The sequence below is a fragment of the Hydra vulgaris genome, chromosome 06, assembly GCF_038396675.1.
Source record: "Hydra vulgaris chromosome 06, alternate assembly HydraT2T_AEP".
Classification (NCBI taxonomy): domain Eukaryota; kingdom Metazoa; phylum Cnidaria; class Hydrozoa; order Anthoathecata; family Hydridae; genus Hydra; species Hydra vulgaris.
Window position 1 is genome coordinate 33,252,521 of NC_088925.1, and position 20,886 is coordinate 33,273,406.

The 20,886-nt window shown below is 28.8% G+C and overlaps 1 protein-coding gene and 1 long non-coding RNA gene across 2 annotated transcripts in view; both read left to right on the plus strand.

Moving 5' to 3' along the window:
* Positions 1-451: 451 nt before the first annotated feature.
* LOC136081788 (uncharacterized) lies at positions 452-9,962 on the plus strand. Its single transcript, XR_010639120.1, has 3 exons — positions 452-1,511; positions 8,288-8,360; positions 9,883-9,962. It is a non-coding gene; the product is annotated as an uncharacterized LOC136081788 (long non-coding RNA).
* Positions 9,963-17,226: 7,264 nt separating this feature from the next.
* Positions 17,227-20,886, plus strand: part of LOC100207973 (puromycin-sensitive aminopeptidase) — an 88,499-nt gene continuing 84,839 nt past the window's right edge. The window contains exon 1 of the mRNA XM_065799900.1: positions 17,227-17,417. Within this exon, the coding sequence (XP_065655972.1) occupies positions 17,271-17,417 (147 nt within the window). The 5' untranslated portion in view covers positions 17,227-17,270. The remainder of the gene's footprint in view (positions 17,418-20,886) is intronic.

The following is a 20,886-nucleotide window of genomic DNA, read 5'->3' on the forward strand; positions in this document are numbered from 1 at the left end:
CCCGTTCTTTGTTTCCGTTAAAAAATGTTTTTTTTTTCAAAAACTGTTTACTGAAAAAACTTGTTTTATTTATTTGTATTTCTTTATTGTTATTAAAGTAAATAATAACAAGTAGCAAAAAAACGCATCTTAATCGTATGTTTCCTAATCTTAATCTAGTTCCTAAAAAATAAATTAAAAATGCTTGCATACTTCATGTTGGTCATGATAATAACAAACTGCATGATTTTACTGAAAATGCGTTCGCGAAAGTGAAGAACGCTTGTTAAGTCACAAATTAAATGTCCAATTCAATTTATTTCTTTATATACTGCCTAAAACAATGGTACAGAAAAACCTAATAACATGAATTTGATAATGTTTTTTTTTTACTATAGTCAAATTCAAAATGAATTTAAAATCATAAACATTCTACCTAAAACATGCCTAACAACTCGTTTGTTTTATCAAAGATGTTACGATAAGTATGTGAATATAAAAACATTAAACATTCTACAACATCGGAAAAATAGAGCAGAAAAAGTCAACGAGAGTGTAGGCGGGGATGCATTCTCATCTGAGCGCAGAATCTCAGCTCGGAAAAGAGATGCAAAGCAAAAAAAATTACTTTCAGTTTTCACGTTTTTTATTGTTTTATGTACTACTTCAAAGTTAAAATAATTTCCTTGCTTCAGGAAAAACTATTTCGAATGAAAAATGTTAGAAATGGATATGAAACCCTTACAAAATTTGTAACGGAAAGATGAAATTGTGCATTTGCTCTTCGACTATGTGAAAGAACACGTATTAGACAATTTAGAGATTATTCATATAACCAAGCTATTTGAATTTTACGAGGAAAACTGCACAGATAGAACAAAAATTCCAGATAGAAGGACTTGGCAGAACGCTGTAGTTGCAGAATTTGGCGGGGTTTGTTTTTGGCGGGGTTAACAAAATAATTTCAATAAAAAGGGAAAGATCCTTTAAAGCAATTGAGAAAGAATTGCCTCTACGTAAAGCATAATCAAAAAGAACCAGATCACTTACGTCAAACAAATGTGTCATCAAAAGACTGTATGTTACTGGTAGTTTCAGAGAAGCTGGATTTCTTTTGTAACTTTCTATATCATTTTTCTAAGATATCTCAAGTTGGACTGGGTTTAACTACCTAATTACAGCTAAAAGGATGCCAGAAAATATCCACACTGTTAGCTATCTTCCTGCTATTAACTCAACGCCTACACTACGCCTACTATACGCCTAACTTAAGCACAGTGCTTGAAGTTCTGCACCAGTTCAAAACTAAAGCCGAGCATCTTGGTCTCTCAGAAACTGACGTTGTAATGAATCAAGCTATATATGCAAAAGCGGTAGAAACCCTGATGAACCCATATTGATGAAGTCATATTGATCTTAAAAGGTTCCTTGTTCTTTAAAGGAATGCATTTCACATATGTTGTATTTTTTTAGCTGTTATTGGTATAAGATTTAATGATTACAAGACTGGATAATTGAAGCTAATATAGCCGGTGAGTGATTTCTTTATCTCCTTAAATTTTATTGACATAAACTTTATCTGTTAGATTTTTTTTGACAAAAGAAGGTCGAAGTACTAGAGATATTTTTTATACATTTTTAAGGTAAATTTATATAACTGTGCATATATTTTGAAGGAAAAACAATATAAACGTGCCGTTCGAATTTATCAATATCTCTATAATGCACTAACCCAGCTGAGGAAAAAATATTTGTAAAGTTGGTTAGCTGAAAACAATTTTTCCTCGTTGAATATCTTCTCTTCCTCTCCTGAGAGGGTGAGGGATCCAGGTTGGTTTCCCACGGGCAGCAGGTTTATGGGGCATCAACATAGGACGAAAAATACTAGAAGTGTTTTATTATTCTTATTATTTTTATTTTAGTTGTGCTTAGGTAGGGGCATCCAGTGCGCCCCTATATATATATATATATATATATATATATATATATATATATATATATATATATATATATATATATATATATATATATATATATATATATATACAAACACAACCGTACGCAAAAAACGAAAATGTATTTGTCATTGTTGTAAATGAAGTCATCAACCAAGAAATTCAGCCCTAGTATTTTTCCCTCTCTAAAATCTGTTCACGAAATTTTTTTTAGGAAGAGTTTACCTTTTGTTTAACGTAAATATATATTTTTTGAAAAAACTTATTAGCGTGACGTCATCAATACCAAATAAGGGCCCAAATTTAACCCTTTAAGCACTTTTAGAATTGCCCTAAGTTTTTCTCAAGATGCTATCATTTATTATAAAGTTTTCTCAAGAGTTTATTTAACGTTTGACGGAAATGTGTATTTTTAGTTTGTTAAAAAAAAATATCAGCGTGACGTCATCAGCACCAAATAAGGGACCAAATTTGACCCTTTAAAAACATACAGGAAGGCACGTAAAATTTTTCTCATTTAAGACATCAACCTTAAACAATTTAATTGGTTTTTGTAATGTCCACTTCATTTCCAAGAAAAAATTACCCGTAGCGTCCAGACTAGGTAGGGTGGGGTAATATGAATAGTTGGGGTAATATGGATATATTCAATAACTATGCGTGGAGTATGTTATCTATACATAATGCTACATAACCTGAAAATTACTAACAGTGTTCACACATAATTAGCTTATTTTTTTGCATCAACAATGTTTATATTTGATTTACATTAATAGTTAAATTGTAAAACATGTTATTTTGAAAAAAATATAAAAAATATTACAATTTAAAACTTTTATCTGCACACTTCAGTAATATTACTTATGCAAGTATAATGATGTATATTTATTAGTTAGACCATGATGTAACAACATGTAAAATTTAATTTATGAGTTCTCTAACCCATATTAATAAATAAACAAAAATCTAAAATGGGGTAAAATGGATACACAGGTAAAATGATAGTGGGGTGAAATGAATATATAAAAAATCCTACTAACATTATAGAATTTTATTACAAAATGATAACCTACACAGCATTTATTTATATACTTATATTCACTTTTGCTTTTTAATATAGTATTGTACATTTTTCAATTACATATAATAGTTTTATATAATGCTACTGAACTATTTACATTAAGATCATAGTTCATATTTCCTTGAATGGCTAGAGTAAAACTCCCATCTAAATGTTTTATATCTTACTGTTTTATTCCTCTTTCCATTATGATTAAATTTTATATTTATTATACTTTATATTTTAATTTACGATATAATTAAAGTTTATTTTAAAACATTTTAGATAAAATAATAAATCTGAAATAAATTATCATGCCAAGTGAAAATCAACGCAAGACTACTGGTACATACAACCACAGCAAATTAATCACTGTCATACGGCTTGTTAAGGAAGGAGAGTCAGTATACAATGTATCAAAGTTTTCTGGAATTCCTTAGTGGAAGCACTGATGAGCTTAGCTGATAAGAGTTTATCACAAGATAGAGAAGATATCAAACTGGTGGTTAAATCCTACATAACATTTACTGTAAAAAAAACTCTATTCAAAGATGACAATCCAGAGTAAGACTGGTGCATATCTTTTAAAAAAATATGGAATGTAGTTCTTGGAAAAAGAAATCCTGAACTTTTGAAAAAAACAAGAGCTGAAGATCTTTCTCCTTAACACATTGACAAATTTTTAGAGTATAGAGAATATAAGAAGACATTAAGCGATAATAATTTATTTGATAAACCACATTACATATTTAATTTAGATAAAACGGGTTTACGTACAGATCCTACAGCAGGAAAAATCTTTGTTCGGAAAACATCAAAAACAACCCATTACATTGCTCCGTCATGCGGTAAATCAATGTATACTGTGCTGTTTTGTGGGTCAGCAAATTGCCAGTGTTACCTGCCTTTGTCATCTACAAAGACATCCACCTTTATAATGCATGTTGTCAGAATGGATCAGAAAAGGCAATGTATGGTGTTACAAAATCAGGTTGGATGGAAGACTATATTTTTGAAAGTTGGATTAACATATTTATTACACATGTAAAAGATTATGAAAAGCCTGTGTTGCTGATGTGTGATGGATAAAATAGCCATATAACATATTATACAGGTAAAAAAGCTCTGGACAATCGTATAGTTTTACACCTCACCTCCGAACACAAGCCACGCATTACAACCTTTTAATGTTGGTTTTTTTGCTCCATTGAAAATAAATCCTTTAAAATTGATTAAAAGAAAGCAGACAATGTTGACAAATCTGTTTTTCAAGCTTTACTGAAAGCTCTTGTCAGTAAGATAGACAGCAAACTCCTGAAAAAGTTTTTAATGGTAGTGTTCTTTACCGTGTTGACAAATCAAAAACTATGAAGAAGATAGTGAATATGTAAACAAAGCGCGAGGGTGTAGATGAGTCTAACAAAAAAAAATAATGTTGTAAAAAACCTGCAGAGAGCAATTGGTTCTCTACTTACACCAAGCTTAAGTCAACCTACACTGACAGCACTTACGAATTCAAAAGAGCGCAGAGCACTTGTCTAGGCCAAAAAGGGTGAAACTTTAACAGCACAAGATGTTATCGCAAGGTTGCACGAAGTAGAGTAGAATAAAGCTGAAAAGAAGACTGTATCAGTAAGAAAAAGAAAACTGCTAGAAGTGCTGTCAAAACCATTAGAATTCGAAGTAGTATCTAATAAAAATGCTGTAATAGCGGTAATTGCAAGGCTAGAAGTAGAGGCAGAGCTAAGAGAAGTTGATGAGAGGACAGTTCATGCATAGAAAGAAGTAATAGTGCGGTTGGTATCTGCCCCTTCCAACACTTCCTTCAGTCGTATAAGACGCTTCCCTTCCGCACGAGACATTTTCGTTTTAAAAACATACCACTGAAGTAAATCATACAATATATTGTTACTTAATGTTACTATAATTAATACAAACTTTTTTTAATCTAATTTGAAACTATTATTATTATGCGAAAATTCAAATTGTTTTAAATAATTCGATTGCAAACTGTAATTATCAGATAACAAATATTATCTAATAATATTTAAATTTAAATATTAAATTCATGAAACTTAAGACATATATATACACTGTGTCAAAAAAGTTTTCATTCACCTATCTTGCACATTTTAAAAATGCTATAACTTTTTATTCAGCAAAGATGTAAGCATGATATAAACTAAATTATATCATTTAAATATTTAAAAAATATTGTACAAAAAAATTTTTTCAAAGTAATGAGTAACAAATAAAATACAGCATTTTGGAATAAAAGATTTTTGTCCCAAAAAAGTTTTCATCCACTTTACAAAAATAAAATAAAATTGTCATGCGAACTCAATTTGTTATTGTTTTAATAACTTGTGTTTCCACTACGAGTTTTTATTACTTCGTGTAGTCTGTTTTTCATAGAACAAACTAGTTTGTTGGCAATTTTTGGAGTGATTGATCCGCACTCTTTCATAATTACTAATTGCAGTTGTTGTTGATTCCTCACACCGTGTGTGCTAATTCTTGTACCTAATTCATCCAACAGATGTTCGAAGGATTCAAATCTGGAGATTGTGGAGGTGTATGAAGCTGCAAAGCTATTTTAAATACAAGCAATTCCTTGATTCGTTTGGGTGTATGTTTAGGATCGTTATCTTGTTAAAAAATAAATGACCAAGTAAGTCCCAATTTGTGGGCACTTTCTTCCAGATTATTTTTCAGAATGTTTAAATACACATTTTGGTCCATATTTCCATCAATGAATACCAAATTACCTACACCACCATACTTCACCGTTGGACACAAGTTTTGTTTTTTAAATGCTTTATTTGGTTTTCTCCAAGTTTTAAATCTTCCATCTGATCAAAACACTTTAAATTTTGACTCATCGCTGAAAAGGACCAATTCCCAGAATGCTTGTGGTTCATTAATATAAAGTTTTGCATAGTGTAGTTGTTTGGCTTTATTGACTTTGTTGATGTAGGGCTTTTTCCATGGTTCTACTCTACCATTGTATCCAGCTCTTCTTAAGGTTATTCTAACGGTTTCAGGATCCACTTTTAAATTGTAGCAATTTTGCAGCATTCCAACGAGTTTTGGAGCACTTATTTTAAGATTCTGAATGACTGTTCTCAAAATAGCTCGTCGATGCAATCCTTGAATTTTATTTGGGCGTCCTGTACGGGCTTTATCAGCAATTTTTTTGGTGGTTTGGTTTTTCTTAATAATTGACTGCACAGTTGCACGTGATTTCTTTGCTATTTCTCCTATTTTTCGCTGTGGTTTTCCATCCTTCCATAGTTTAACAATATGCGATCTAATTTCCTCTGCAACTCTTATTTTTATTAATAATCTAACAAAAATAAAAAACACTTATAAAGAAGAAATAATACAAAAACCTTACTAAATCTAATTTATATTTAAAAAATGTTACTTTAATACTGACTTAATAACAAATTAAGGTTGGAGTGGAGGGTGGATGAAAACTTTTTTGAAATTAAGAATTAAGATCTTTAGTTAAGTTTACCACACTCAAATGTTTACAGCCAAACAGTGGAACTCAACGCATCCAATATAGTAATAGACATGCTAAAAGATATGTGATGTAACAATTGCAGGGCTCGAATTAACGCTTAAAAATCTAATTGCAAAAATCTTTAATTTTTTTTTTGAAACCTTCCTTATGGTAAACCTTCTTTATGAGGGCCGCGTCAGTACAAAAATATATTTTTTTCTACACTTTGTAATTGCTATTTTTTCACATAGTATTTCTTTTATTTAAATAGTATCTTACAGTATTCTCGTTTGGCGGGGTTCAAAACAATTTTAGTTACTGCTATCCCAGTCGGCATATCTAGTATTGTAAATATTCGGAGTATTACATACCACGTATAACATACCGCCGTTGATACCAGAAAAATACGCATTTAGTTTTAAGTTTCGAATTCGAGTTCAATATCACTTATTTATCAAAAATACGTATTATTTAATATTTGATCAAAATCGGATACGATATCGTACCCGATCTTGATCAAATATCAACATACACCGGAAAAACGAAAATCTTTGCTTTAAAGCGCATGCTTAAACTGAAATTGTCAAAGCAAAATTTAAATTAAAAAGTTTTCTCTTGAGAAATTTAGTAAAAAGTTTGTCTAGAATGAAAAAGAATAGTCAGGAATACATGAAAAGTTGTATGAAGAGATATCGTTCTGCTAAAGCAGTATCGCATATCTCCAATACAGTTACAGTACTTTTTTGTACTAAAAAAGTTATTAAAACTTTATCATAAAAATATTTATTACTACTTTTATTAAAAGTAGTAATAAATATAAGAATAATAAATATAAATAAAAAATAAGAATAAAACAAAATAAATTTAAAAGTTTTAAATTTATTTTGTTTTATTCTTATTTTTTATTATATTCTTATTTTCTTATTATCTTTATTTTATTTATTAAGTCCTAAATTAATATAATTCAAATATATTATAAATCCTATCATTTCATTTTATTATCCTATCATTTCATATTATTTTATTATGTTGATTATTATTTTATTAACATTCTGTTATGCTATTACCTTTTTTTCGTACTGTTTTAAAAAATTTAGAAAAATAAATTAAAATTTTGAGCCAACACTGATATTTTATTGTTGCTAAACGTAAAATTTTGTTATAAGGATTGCAGTTCTTCTATCTGTTTTTTGCTCTTTATTCAATAAGTATTTGATCTAAATTAAATATAATTATAATTTGATATTTTATTACGAGATATATGTTTATATATATATATATTCATATATATGAATATATATATGAATCTTTTTAGATTTTTTCATGTTATTTTTAAATTTTTTGTTCGCGCAATTCAAGTTATATATGTTTATAGTTTGCATATATGTTTATATTATGTTCAAAGTTAAAAAGTTTTTGATAAATATATATATGTGGTAATATGTGTTATGTAATTGTTTTATAAATGTGTCATTAAAATAGTATAAAATGTATCTATTGTGTATATAAATATTATATGAGGTGTTTGTATATGTTATTTAAAGTTGAATAAATGTATTGTGTTTTATAGTTATTATGTATGTTTATATTATGTTTTTTCCATGTTTTCACAAAATGGAAAAAAATTTAGTTAAGTGATTTTCTACTAATATATATATATATATATATATATATATATATATATATATATATATATATATATATATATATATATATATATATATATATATATATATATATATATATATATATATATATATATATATATATATATAATTACTTTAGAGTAAAATATACTGACCGACATTGCTTCAATATTTCACACAAGATAGTGCATTTATTATTTTTGTTCATTAAGGTAAAAATAATTTTGTGCATTGTAGATTCTTAATGTTTAATATTTTTGATAAACGACTTATGTATGTAAACATATAAAAAGATATGGATTTCAATAAATCTTTAGTTTAAATAAAGTCTTTGATTAAAAAAGATCACAATTTGTAAGATTCTTTTACGTTCATTTATTCAATTGTAACAATAGTAAGATTACTGGTGATATGATAACAGTGAAATTAAAATAGATAGTATTAGGCTCAACAAAGTTATTAATGTAAAATGCTAATAGGCAACTTTAAAATAGTTGTCAAATGAAAAAAAGAGATCTAGGCAGGATGAAATTAATCGTTGTTGAAATGTAAGAAATGTAACTCGAAGTGCAGAAAACTTACTTGACAGAATTCAGTGTTAATGTCTGTTAATTTGATTTTACTTTAGACACTTCAGAACAAAGCAAAGTATGAGTTTAACTATTTATAGTAACAATGAACACTTTTAAATCTAAATATTTTTTTTTTTTTTTTTAATTTCTATGATAGTTGTGTTCTTTTTTTCATTTTTTTTTTTTAGTTTGTCTATCCTTTGTCATCTTTTGATTAGTTAGCTAACTGTTGAAACATGGTTTTAATTTTTGTAAATTTAGTATGATATGAAGTTTACTCTATTAATCATTAGTCAACAGTTAGAGAGAAGCTGGAGCTTAATTAAGAAATGCTGGAAATTAGCTTTTAATCTTAAGGTAAAAATAATTTCGTTTACTGGTAACATAATAAAACCAGTTACTAGTATTTATTCCGTGCTTTTTTACATTTGTTAACATGCTGCTTTATAAACACTTTCTTTCTCTCTCTCTCTAAGATGAGTGGGAGATTTAATAAAACTTATGTAGTTACTGAGCTCTTACGTATTTCTTAATACCACAAATGATAATGACCATTTATATGAAATATTTTATGAGTTGCTTGCTAGTTTATGATATAGTTGCTCAAATTGTTTAACTATAATTGTCCCTTGATTGTTCAAATATTGTAATAAATAAAATCTTTTTAGTCCAAGTATTTAAGTTGATAAAATATCTTATTAAGTTGTGGTGTTATTTGCCATCGTTACTATAGTAACAATGTATACATTGTGTTGTCTAGCCTTTTTATAATCTTTTTTAATTATTCTGTAGACAGAATATATGAACCTGTCATTTCGAAAAGGACTTAAGTCCAAAACTTTTAGCAGTTAGTTTATAAGTTTGAATTAAAAATTTCTGTATGATTTATGTTTTTTTTATAAAAAAATAAAAAATACATAAATTATATACGTTCTTTATTTATCTACTTCTATGTTTAATTTCTTTAGCAACCTAGACATTATTTTAATAAAAATCATATTTTTGTTGATTTTGAAAAGTTTTAGTAAATGGACTTGTGCCCTTTTTGAAATGACAAGTTCATATATTTTCTGTTATTATTATCCTAATTCTACTAACAATAAAATGCAAATAGTACTTTTGTAATTAAAAATTGTAAATTTTTTTTCATGTCTTTTTTTAGGTGTTTGCAGGCTTTCCTTGACTTTCCTTTTCTGGTACTTGTGTTGTGACAGATTTTAAAAAGAACTCAACTGATGTTAATGCGGTCTTTATGTCGTTACCTAAATCCATGATATTTTATACGTGTTTAAATGCGAGTTTGATACTCAGTAGGCGTCGTATTGTATACCTGTCTTTATACGCATCTGATGTCTATTTTTAATGCGCGTTTGACACGATAAAATGGCTAACATATATTCGTAAATAATGCGTATTCTGGAAAGTTTTAAATGCACATGTAATACCAGGAAAATATCGTATTGAATATTCTCTGGTTATCGTATTTTATACGTGTTTACAAGAGTTTCAAATGCGAGTCTGATACCCTGTAGGCGTCGTATTGTGTACCTGTCTTTATACGCATCTAATGCGTATTTCTAATGCGTGTTCGATACAATAAAATGGCTAACATACATCCCACATCGATACGTATTTAAACGAGTTTCTAATGCGCATTTACAACTAAATTTGCCGACTCGGTATAGTTTACAGCGTAAGTTATAATTTACGGCCCGTTCTTGAATGATGTCAGTAACTTTTCCAAGTTTTTCAGTCCCTCTTCCCACGTTATTAAACTGTCAATATTTAGCCGTCATCCCCTTAAAAATACTGTCAGTTTTTGTCAGCCCCTCCCCCAAAATAAAACTAAAATGCGTATTTACCATCAATTTTTTAATGATATTATTTTTTCTAGTATTATTTTTATTTTTGAGCAATTTTTTTAAAATTTGTTTCTAGATAACGTAAACATAGGTTTAAAAAAAAACCTTTTTTAAAAAAAATTGGTCTCAACAACAACTTTTAAGTCTGCCCTCTCCCCTCTGGTATCGTTTATGAATGGCCCCTCAAAGCTTAAGCATTTAATAAGTTATAATGTAATTTGCAAGTAACATATTTAATACATAAAAGCTTTAAAAAAACTTGCACTAATATTTAAATTTAATATTGTAACTGTAGCTAGATCTATGTTTAATTTTCAGGAATGATCCTCGCTATGCTAAAAGGTATTAAAAATGTCGCAGCAGATTTCAATCCAATAAAATTTATAAGCGAGCGTTAAAAGTTCTTTTAAATTTTTCAAAAAATTTTCAAAATTTCAAATTCAAGATTATTCAAACAAGAAAATTTTAGAAGACTGAAATTATCTTGTTCAAAAATAAATTTTTTTAAATAAATTCCTATGGCTAACTTTTGCAAGTAAATGTCTTTGAGCTTATTAAGGGTATTTAATAGTTAAGTAACTTAACTGGAGTATATAACTGATTGTTTTGATTTAGTTTATAGATAAATTTACTGTGATGTACTTTTATCCATAAAGTAAATCACACTAAATTTAACTTTATAATAGATGTAATAAAAAACCGGAGGCTGAGTAAGTACGAATTTCATAAGTGCAAAGCAGTTGCAAAAACTTGTATAATTGCAAACTAGCATATGTGCATATAAAAAAATTTGAAAAAGTGGCATAAATGCGCCAAATGAATTTGCAATCATTGGCATACGATTCGCACTTACGCCAATCTTTGCAAATTCTTTTGACGCACTTATGACAGTTCTCACTTTTGTGAGTTCGCACTTATTCCAGTTTTTACAACTGCTTTGCACTTATGCAAGTTTGCAATTACACCAGTTCGCACTTATACTAGTTCGCACTTATGTAGATTTGCTGTTATGAAATTCGCACTTAATCAGTCGCCCTACTTTTATGTATGGTTACTAAGTTTCTTATATGAATTGTTTTGGCCCTGAAAACTTAGTTGGTTTTGTTTCATAAATTAGTTGTGAAAGGGATGTGTGGCCGTGGCACAGTGGTTAGAGCGCTTGCTCTATATAAGCAGGAGATCCAGGTTCGAAACGAGCTCTGGGCATATTTTCGCGTGACGCGAAATTTCAATGCATTTCCTGGAAACCAGGAAATTTCAATGCATTTCCTGGAAACCAGGAAATTTCAATGCATTTCCTGGAAACCAGGAAATTTCAATGCATTTCCTGGTTGAATGCACTTCCGCGGTGATCTGTGACCATTAGGACTTCGTGGGGCACCTAAAAAAAAAAAAAAATGTTGAGCCCGCTTTTTTATTATTCAGCCAACTTTCTACATTTTCTATGCACATTGAAATTGAAAATTTTTTGAAAATTTCATTGAAAATTTTAATGAAAATCAAATGGGAGCAGAAAGTTTACTAAGTGCTGTATTATATATACGACTTTTTTTAGGTAGTCTTAGGAAAAAGTTTCTTCGTAGTATTTTTTTCAACACATAATTATAGATTATTTTTGAAAGAATAAATTTGATAACCATACTTTACGTATGGTTAATTAATACTTTACGTATGGTTAATTACGTATGGCTTTTTAATTGGTTATTATGCTGAAAATTTTGCATGAAAATGTTATCGATAGTCTCACATAAGTTTGTTGTCGAAAGGAATGCTAAGCCTGCTTTTTTTTATCATTCAGATATCTTTCCAAATGCATTTTCTTTGTACCTGCCAATTTGCAACGAAAAATAATTAGGAGCAGTCTAATAAGGTTCTGTTTTTCTGATTTTTTTCAGTAACAGCAACTCTGTTTTTCTGATTTTTTTTCAGTAACAGCAACTCGAGGGCGGATTCGGGTGCCGATTCTAAAAAAAATTATTGCAGCTTTGTTTTATTTTAATTTTAATTTTTTTTTAGGTTTTAGTTAAAACGGTGAATATTATTTGGATTACCTAAGTGGCTGTCAATTACGTCAACATTTTTTTGGCAATTTTTACTTATTAACATATTTCCAGTTTATAACTACAAAGGCCTACTCTTAACAAAAAAAAAAAGATAAAAAGGTTTACAAAAAATGTATACACTTAAAATGCATACACTTTAAAATTATAAAAATATTTCAAATTAATAAAATACTCCTCACTTTAACATCAAACCTAATCCGAATTTACAGTGAAAGCCAATTATTTCTAATAGAGTCAAAGTATAACAAATTGTATAAACTAGGGTGTGGGCTGCATTTTGAGACGGAAGAGCCAAAAGTTTTAATTTACAAAGTTTTTCAGTTTTTAAAGAGCTACCAACATTTTTATTTCAATATTATATTAATATTTGTGCATGGTGCTGAAGAGCTGCATCTTGACATAGACAGAACCACGTGAGGTTCGCAAGCCGTCGCACAGTAGAGTATTTCAAAGTAATAGTCGATCAAAAGTTGATTACAAAAATTTTGTAAAAGTATACTATTAACTATATATCATGAAAGATTTATAAAGGCGACATCACTAAACAACAATTTTAGTGTTGCCCACTCCCCCTTTCCAGGTATAAAAAAAGTTTAAACTCGGACTTCGCGTGAGCTCATTGTATTTATTTTTTACGCTTCCTGTCAAACACAACTTTTAAAAGTATTATTTAAGCTTGTATGCTGTAAAACCTTTAGTAAATCACGATGAACGTTGAAGAAGAAGGTATGTACATACAAAATAAATGTATAGTTTCTTCATTTTACTTAACAAAGTGAGATTTTTTTAAATATATATTCGAGACTAAAATTGTTAGATTTTTTTTTGTAAATACTATATTCAAAATTGTTTTCGTATATGAATTAAGCCGAATTTAGCAAAGATTTTTTATGTAACTTAAACATTAGTTATTCTAGTTAGCATTTTTGAAATTAAATATTCCACATAAATCTTCCATTTTTTAAAATTTAATTTTGATTAAATAATACGACAAAAACGTTGTCTTTTGAATAAAAACTTATTTCATTTTTTTTTTAGAATTCCAACCAATGGTGAAAGAGATGACTAGAAAAGAACTCTACGATGTTTTGAAACAATGCCCAAAGAAAAAAATTGATGACAAATTTGTGTTTTTAGAAGATCATCTCAAAATTATTACAAAATGTACTGAAAATGAACAAAGTTCACTAAAAAACGCCTTAAATACTTTCAAGTTTCATTTTAAACAAAAATGGATAGCTGCTAACTACATAGAAGAACGTTTTTTGAAGCACAATGAACTATGTCTCAATGCTATCATAAGTTTACCCACCTGTATAATAAAAAGGCCTGGTCGACCATCAAAAGATTTCAAGTTGTTGAGCTCGCCAAGCAAGAGACGTAGAACAAAAGCTTTGAGAGACCAAATATTTTATGCACAACTAACTTATGCTGCCCAAACGAGTCAGCGTGATGCAGGACATTGTGATGCGTCTAGAATAATGAAAGATATTAGCTGGTCACCGGAAAAGGCAAACAAATATAGAGAAAACTTCAATTCCATTCAGACGAATGTTATAAAAAAACACACACCATTGGAAGCATTATCAATTTTTGTGGAAGCCAATATGACAAGGAGACAATATGAAATAACTCATGCAGCTAATAAAAATATTTATCCATGTTATTCGCTTTTGAAAGAATCAATAAAACAATGTTATCCTCCACAAGAGTCAATGACAGTTTCAGAAACATTTTGTGAAATTAAACTACAAGATCTTTTAGACCACGCAACTAGACGCTTGTGTGAATATTTAGATGAAGTTTTGGAAACCCTAAACGAAGAAGAAAGAAGCAATTTAGAAATGTTATCAAAATGGGGTTGTGATGGCTCACAGCAGCAAACATTTAAACAAAAATTTCAAAATAGTACAGATAGTGACATTTTTCAAAGTTCATTTGTGCCTCTACGGCTTATATGTCATATTGGTAGCCAAAAGATTATTTGGCAAAACCCTGTGCCCTCTTCTACAAGATATTGTCGCCCAATTCGAATTCGTTTTATCCATGAAACTAAAGACATAACAAATGAAGAAATCTGCTATGTAGAAGATCAAATAAAAAACTAAAAAAAACTGAAATATCGAAGTTTTTAGGTGGTATTATACATATAAAGCATACCTTGGCATTTACAATGGTTAATGCAAAAGTATGCAATGCTGCAAACAACAAGACATATACTATGAGGTGCTATATATGTGGACTAACATCAAAAGACTTTAATAATTTAACCATAAAAAAAGTAGATAATCCAGATGCCCTTAAATTTGGTTTATCGATATTGCAAACAAGGATTAGGTTTTTCGAATCTTTACTACATTTATCATACCACATTCCCATTAAAAAATGGCAAGCGAGAACGCAAGATGATAAAATAGTTGTAGCTTAAACAAAAAAAAAACATTCAAAACAAATTCAAAGAGAAAATGGGGCTGCTGGTGTATATACCCACTGCAGGTTTTGGGAATACTAATGATGGCAATATATCAAGAAGATTTTTCTCAGATCCTCAAACCTCATCCTGCATTACAGGAGTTAACATTGGACTTATTAAAAATTGTAGTATCATTTTGGAAACCTTGTCAAGTGGATATAAAATAGATATCAAAAAATTTGAAAAGTTTGCAGAACTGACAGCATAACTTTATGTTGAAATTTATGGATGACTCCTACAATGCACAAGATATTGAGACATGGTGCCACAATAATTGATCAAGCTATATTGTCTATTGGTCAATTATCGGAAGAGGTGGCTGAGGCTCAAAACAAGCACTTCCGTGATTATAGACCGAATTTCTCAAGGAAATTTTCAAGAGAAATTTGTAATAGGGATATCATAAGCAGACTTCTGTTAAGTTCCGATCCTTTGTTGAGCAGTGTCAGAAAGAGGCTCAAGAATAAAAGAAATGCTATTTCCAGTGAGGCATTAGAGTTCTTGCAACCAGAAACATTGAACGAACTACAACAATATGAAGAGGAGGCATCTAGCGAAAATGAATCAGACTAATGTTTATTTTTTACCGTTTTTTAAGTATGTTTTTTTATTTTATGTTGTTTTTACCTTTATAGTAGAATTTATTTCACCTTTATAGTATATGTATTTGTATATTTCCTTTTGTTTAAATTGTTTGTATTTGAATCACTTTTTTTAAACATTTTTACTCTTAAGGCATTTAATGTTTTAATTGAAGTTTAACAGTTTATATTGTTGTTTATTTTTATTTTTATTTTTTTCTATAAACTTCTTTTTGTATGGTTTATATGCAAAAGTGTGTTTTGAGTAAAATAAAAACCTGCCCAATTATTTTAAATATTATATTATGATTTCAAACTGCTTTTGATTGTTTATCTAATTGTTAAAAGCCATAAAATAATTTTGATCAACTTTTTACCATTAATACTCCACTGTGCGGCGAGGTGAGCTTTTTCAAAAGGTATGCAAATAATAGTTCATTTCGTGCTTTTTAGGTAAAAGTTCATTAAACTACAGTACAGGAGTATGGGGTTGAAAAAAAGTCATAACCCTAATGTAGGTACTGAAGGCAATAAATATTCCTTTATCTTTTTAAGTGCCCCAAGAAATCATTACGGTCTTACCGCAAAGCATCGCGGAAAAAAAGATAACTATTTTAGGCCGCTAAACTATAGATTTTCCAAAAGGGAATAATGTTAAAGATGGTTACAAATGAAATGTTAAAAGGGGAGTAATATACGAGTTCAAATCCAGCCACTGCCAACTCACTTGAAAAATGTTGGTCGATAACGAACGCTTATTGGGATTAGTCTTTACGACTTAATCTTTACGACTAACCCAAGTTAGGTTAGTCTTTACGAGTTTTGAGTTGGGTCGGTTTTAGGTTAGTCTTTACGAATTTTAAGTTGGTTAAGTCTTTACGACCAACTATTTAACCCAAACTATTTGTGGCTGTTCCTATGCTATGTATAACAAAATATAGCATGAAATTCAAATAAAATAAAATATGAAACTCGTTTAAAACAAAAACAGGTTTTATCGTCAGTGTAAATGGCATTCAAGTCAACCTTCGCGACTTTGTTATAAGTTTTTTTAAATGAAAGAATAGAAAACTAAAAGATATGAAAAGATTTATAAACGCCAGTAGCTCAAAAAATTGATTCACATAATAGGTAATTTGTGATGTGAATCAGTCTTTAGGCTGCTTGCATTTGTTTATCTTATTTTTAAAATTTTACTTTTTTTTCTACTTACATTAATATTACAATTAATGTAAAATTAAAGGTATGAAATTTATAAACATATTTGCAATATATTTATCGGATTATTCTGTCTGCATTAAAATTATTTTTTGAAAATCTATAATGTATGTTATTACTCGGTTAACAGTTGCCCGAATTTTTAAATAGAATAAGAAGTTTAATAGTTTAGTGTTAAAAAATGTCCAATTATCAACACTAAATATATATATATATAATTATATATATATATATATATATATAATTATATATATATATATATATATATATATATATATATATATATATATATATAATTTTTATTGGATAAAGTAATTAAAATAAATGCAAGTCTATTCATTTATATATAATTTATGTTATACAATATGTTACTAGCTAGTATGGTTAAAAAAACATTTAAAAGATTATCAGGAGCTGTTAAGCCTGTGAACTACAAAATAACTTTAAAGCCTGATCTTACAAACTTTGTTTTTGTTGGAGATGAGATTATCAATGTTGAGGTATTTATCGTTAAAATATATTTAAGTAACCTATATAGCAAATTTTATTGAGACAGTAAATGTTATATATTGAAATTAGTCCTTATAGTAACTTTTACCCAACTCAATTTCTCCAAGAAAATTTGTTTAGCTGTATTGAAAAGTAAATCGCAGGCTTAAATTGTTTTAAATCTTTTTACACTGTTTTATTTTATGCTTCTGCTAGTAGTTATAAAATAAAAATAAGTAATATTGATTTAAAGCATTTAACTAATAACTATAGCAATGCAGTATACAACCAAATGCTAAAACATATTTTACTTTAATTTTTACATTATAATTTCTATAATTTATTTTTTGCTGGAACATGTAATGCTCTTTATGCTTGTGCTCACAACAGTATGTGTATATTCCTATAGTTTGACATCTAAATTTACTATTTTTGGTTAAAAATAGCTCTTAATGACGTCTTTAATGGTGTTTGAAGAAGTAAAAAGTACACTCTTTGTAAAAACCATTATATTTAATTAAGGAAACTAATTAAAATTTATTGCTTTAAAAAACCACATAAACATAAATTAATATACTGTAATGTTTTTATTTTTTTAAAGTAAAAGTGTGATTTCTCCATGTAAATGCTGTAAAAGTGGCATTAGGATTTTACAGAAATTGACTCAATTGGGAATTTTGAATTGACCAGAAAACAACAAGACAAAGCGATAGTAGTGTAATGGCAGAGCGCTCATAAGCGAGAAGTTCTAAGTTCAATCGCCACCATGTCCCTGGTAATAGTTCAATCAGCTTGTTTTCCTGTCCAGTGATCTTATTCATCAGGTTTTGTGTTTCAGAGTTATAGAGTTCAGAGAGGGTTGTAACCACTATTAAAGTAGCCTTTTTGACTGTATTGGCTTTCTCTGACTTGTGGAGGTGAATTAACATAAAAAATTAAAAATTGTCTTAGGGAGGATGATAAATAACTGAACAAATGTGCTTGCAACAATAATGTAGTTTTCTTGCAAGAAACACAACAAGAAATTTATTTCATTTATCTATCTTGTCATTAAACTAACTTCCACATAACCTTCCTTCTTACAAAATCAACCAATAATTTATATTGTATTACAAACCTCAAATATTCATATTAAAAATCATATAAACATATTTAAATTGGTTACTAATTAAAAACTATGCTAGTTGCAAACCACATGGTTGTCACCAACTGTTTTTAGTGTTTACCACAATATAATTACAAATAAAATCAAAGACGAAAACATCAACACTTAAAATCTAAATTGTTTAAACATGAGTCAGAAAATGCTATGGTACAAGAGAGACATTTTCTAATAAAATTATAAATAAAACATGAGCATAATAACAAATATAAAAGTGTTTCTTAACAATCAGTTGAAGTTATTTATTTATTTTAAAACTAAAATTAAGTGTCAGCAATCAAGATGCTTGCCTGATTGTAAATGGGTTATTCCATATCAAATCACTTAGTTTTTTGACCACACACAGATCTTATGAAAAAAATACAATCCAGAAAATTTCAGCTTGATTGACCAATTTGTTCAAAAGTTATGATTGAATTAAAAATGACCAAAATCCAAAATTTTTTTCAGGAGCTTACAGCAGTTTTTTTCGATTTTTGACAAACCATAACTTTTTAAATAAAGATGGTGATCACCTGAAATTTTGTAGGGTAATAGTTTTTCACCCAAATAATCCATTATTGCAGTTGTTTTTGACTGATTTTTTTACAGTTTTTGAGTTATTGTACCTTAAAGTTGCTAAATATTGCAACATAAATATTTTTTCGAACTTTAACGTGTTACAGTTTAATATTTACTTACAGAAAGTGGATTTTTTTGTTATCTTTGTGTACTTAGGGTCACTACTTGTTAGAATAATCAAAATTATGCATTAAAAATTAATTTAGCACATGCAGCACCCTATTAAAAAGTCACTTTTTTAAAAAATTATGATAAATTACATTAACTTTGCTGGCATAGAAAGTAGTGTAAACAGTTGAAATAAATTATGAAACTTTTTAATTTTGAGGTGCTATATATAGACAATCGCCAAAAAAAAATTAAAGACCTATTTAAAGACCTCTATCATGACATGATTGTAGCCTTTTGAGAGTCATGATATTTTTAAAAGGAGAACAAAAAAATACCACTTATCACATAAAAAATTTCTACCTCAAATATATATTTATACAAACTATACTGTAAAAAAGTGCATTCAAAGAGTAAGATAATCAGTTAAAAAAAAAGTATGTATACATGAAACTAATTAGCTTATCTCTGATTTATATAACTCATAATACTGCCATAGTCATTACCAGCAAGAATATAGTCACAAGCACTTATACTTTTAATCAATAGAACACTTATTTGACATATTATCTTGTCCAATGGAACCCAACACTGACTTGATCGTGCATCTGTCCATTTTAAATTTAATTTGTTTCTTTGCATAAACTTCACATTAATGTCTTGGTTTTCATTACAAATATTAACCACAAGCCCTATGTACATTCTTCATTGTAAAAGTATGCAATATATTTACCGGGTTGAAAATTTGAAGGATTTTTAAAATAAAATTAACATTATTTAACACATGAGTATCATAGACAGTATCACTAGAGATTCTTTGTAAAAACAATTTCTCTCCATCTGGTACAAAACAGTGATAGCTTCTTGTTCACAGAACAAGATTTAACCTTCGTTTCTGAAGGTTAAAAGTTGTTTCATGGTTATTGATATCATCACTTGAAATATAAAATATGTTAACACCTTTGATGTTTTTTTGAGCCCATGTAAACAGATCTTGTGGTGTGAGAATCTGATATTGCTGCTCGTAGGCTAGCTTTTGCTGCTTCTCTTTTTATAGTAACTCCTATTCCATCACATGGACTTTTGCCATGTGACGTAGCAAAGAAGTGATGCTCAGCATTTATTTGGTGATCTACAATGTGATAAATTAAGTTTACTTGACATTTGTAGTTTTTATACTGTGACGCAGCACCATCACTGAAGTATTTAACTTTATTCACTGTGGGTAGTTTGATTTTAACCATAGATTGACCAACTTGACATTGACCAACTTTGTGAGAAAACAATGGACTGCTGATTGGTCATGACAAAGATGGTCAGAAATTAAACAATAGTATTCACATTTAAGGTGATCTTTTTCATCTTTGTAATAAACAACAAATGGGTGTAAGGTAGCTTGATCGGCTTGCCAGTAAAACCCTTGTATAACATCTTGTACAAGAAAACTATAGTTTTCTGCAAAATCCATCAGAATAATGCAGGTATATTGGTCTAATGTTTGTTTTGCCTCTGGTAAGTAGGAAGACTGTGCTTCTTTGATAAAGTGGTAGGCACAAAGGTCATACAAAGTTTCACTTAGTTTCAATAAATTCACTAATGCTTGTTTGGACTGTAATAAGTGCAGTTCGGTCAGTTGACACCCATTGTTT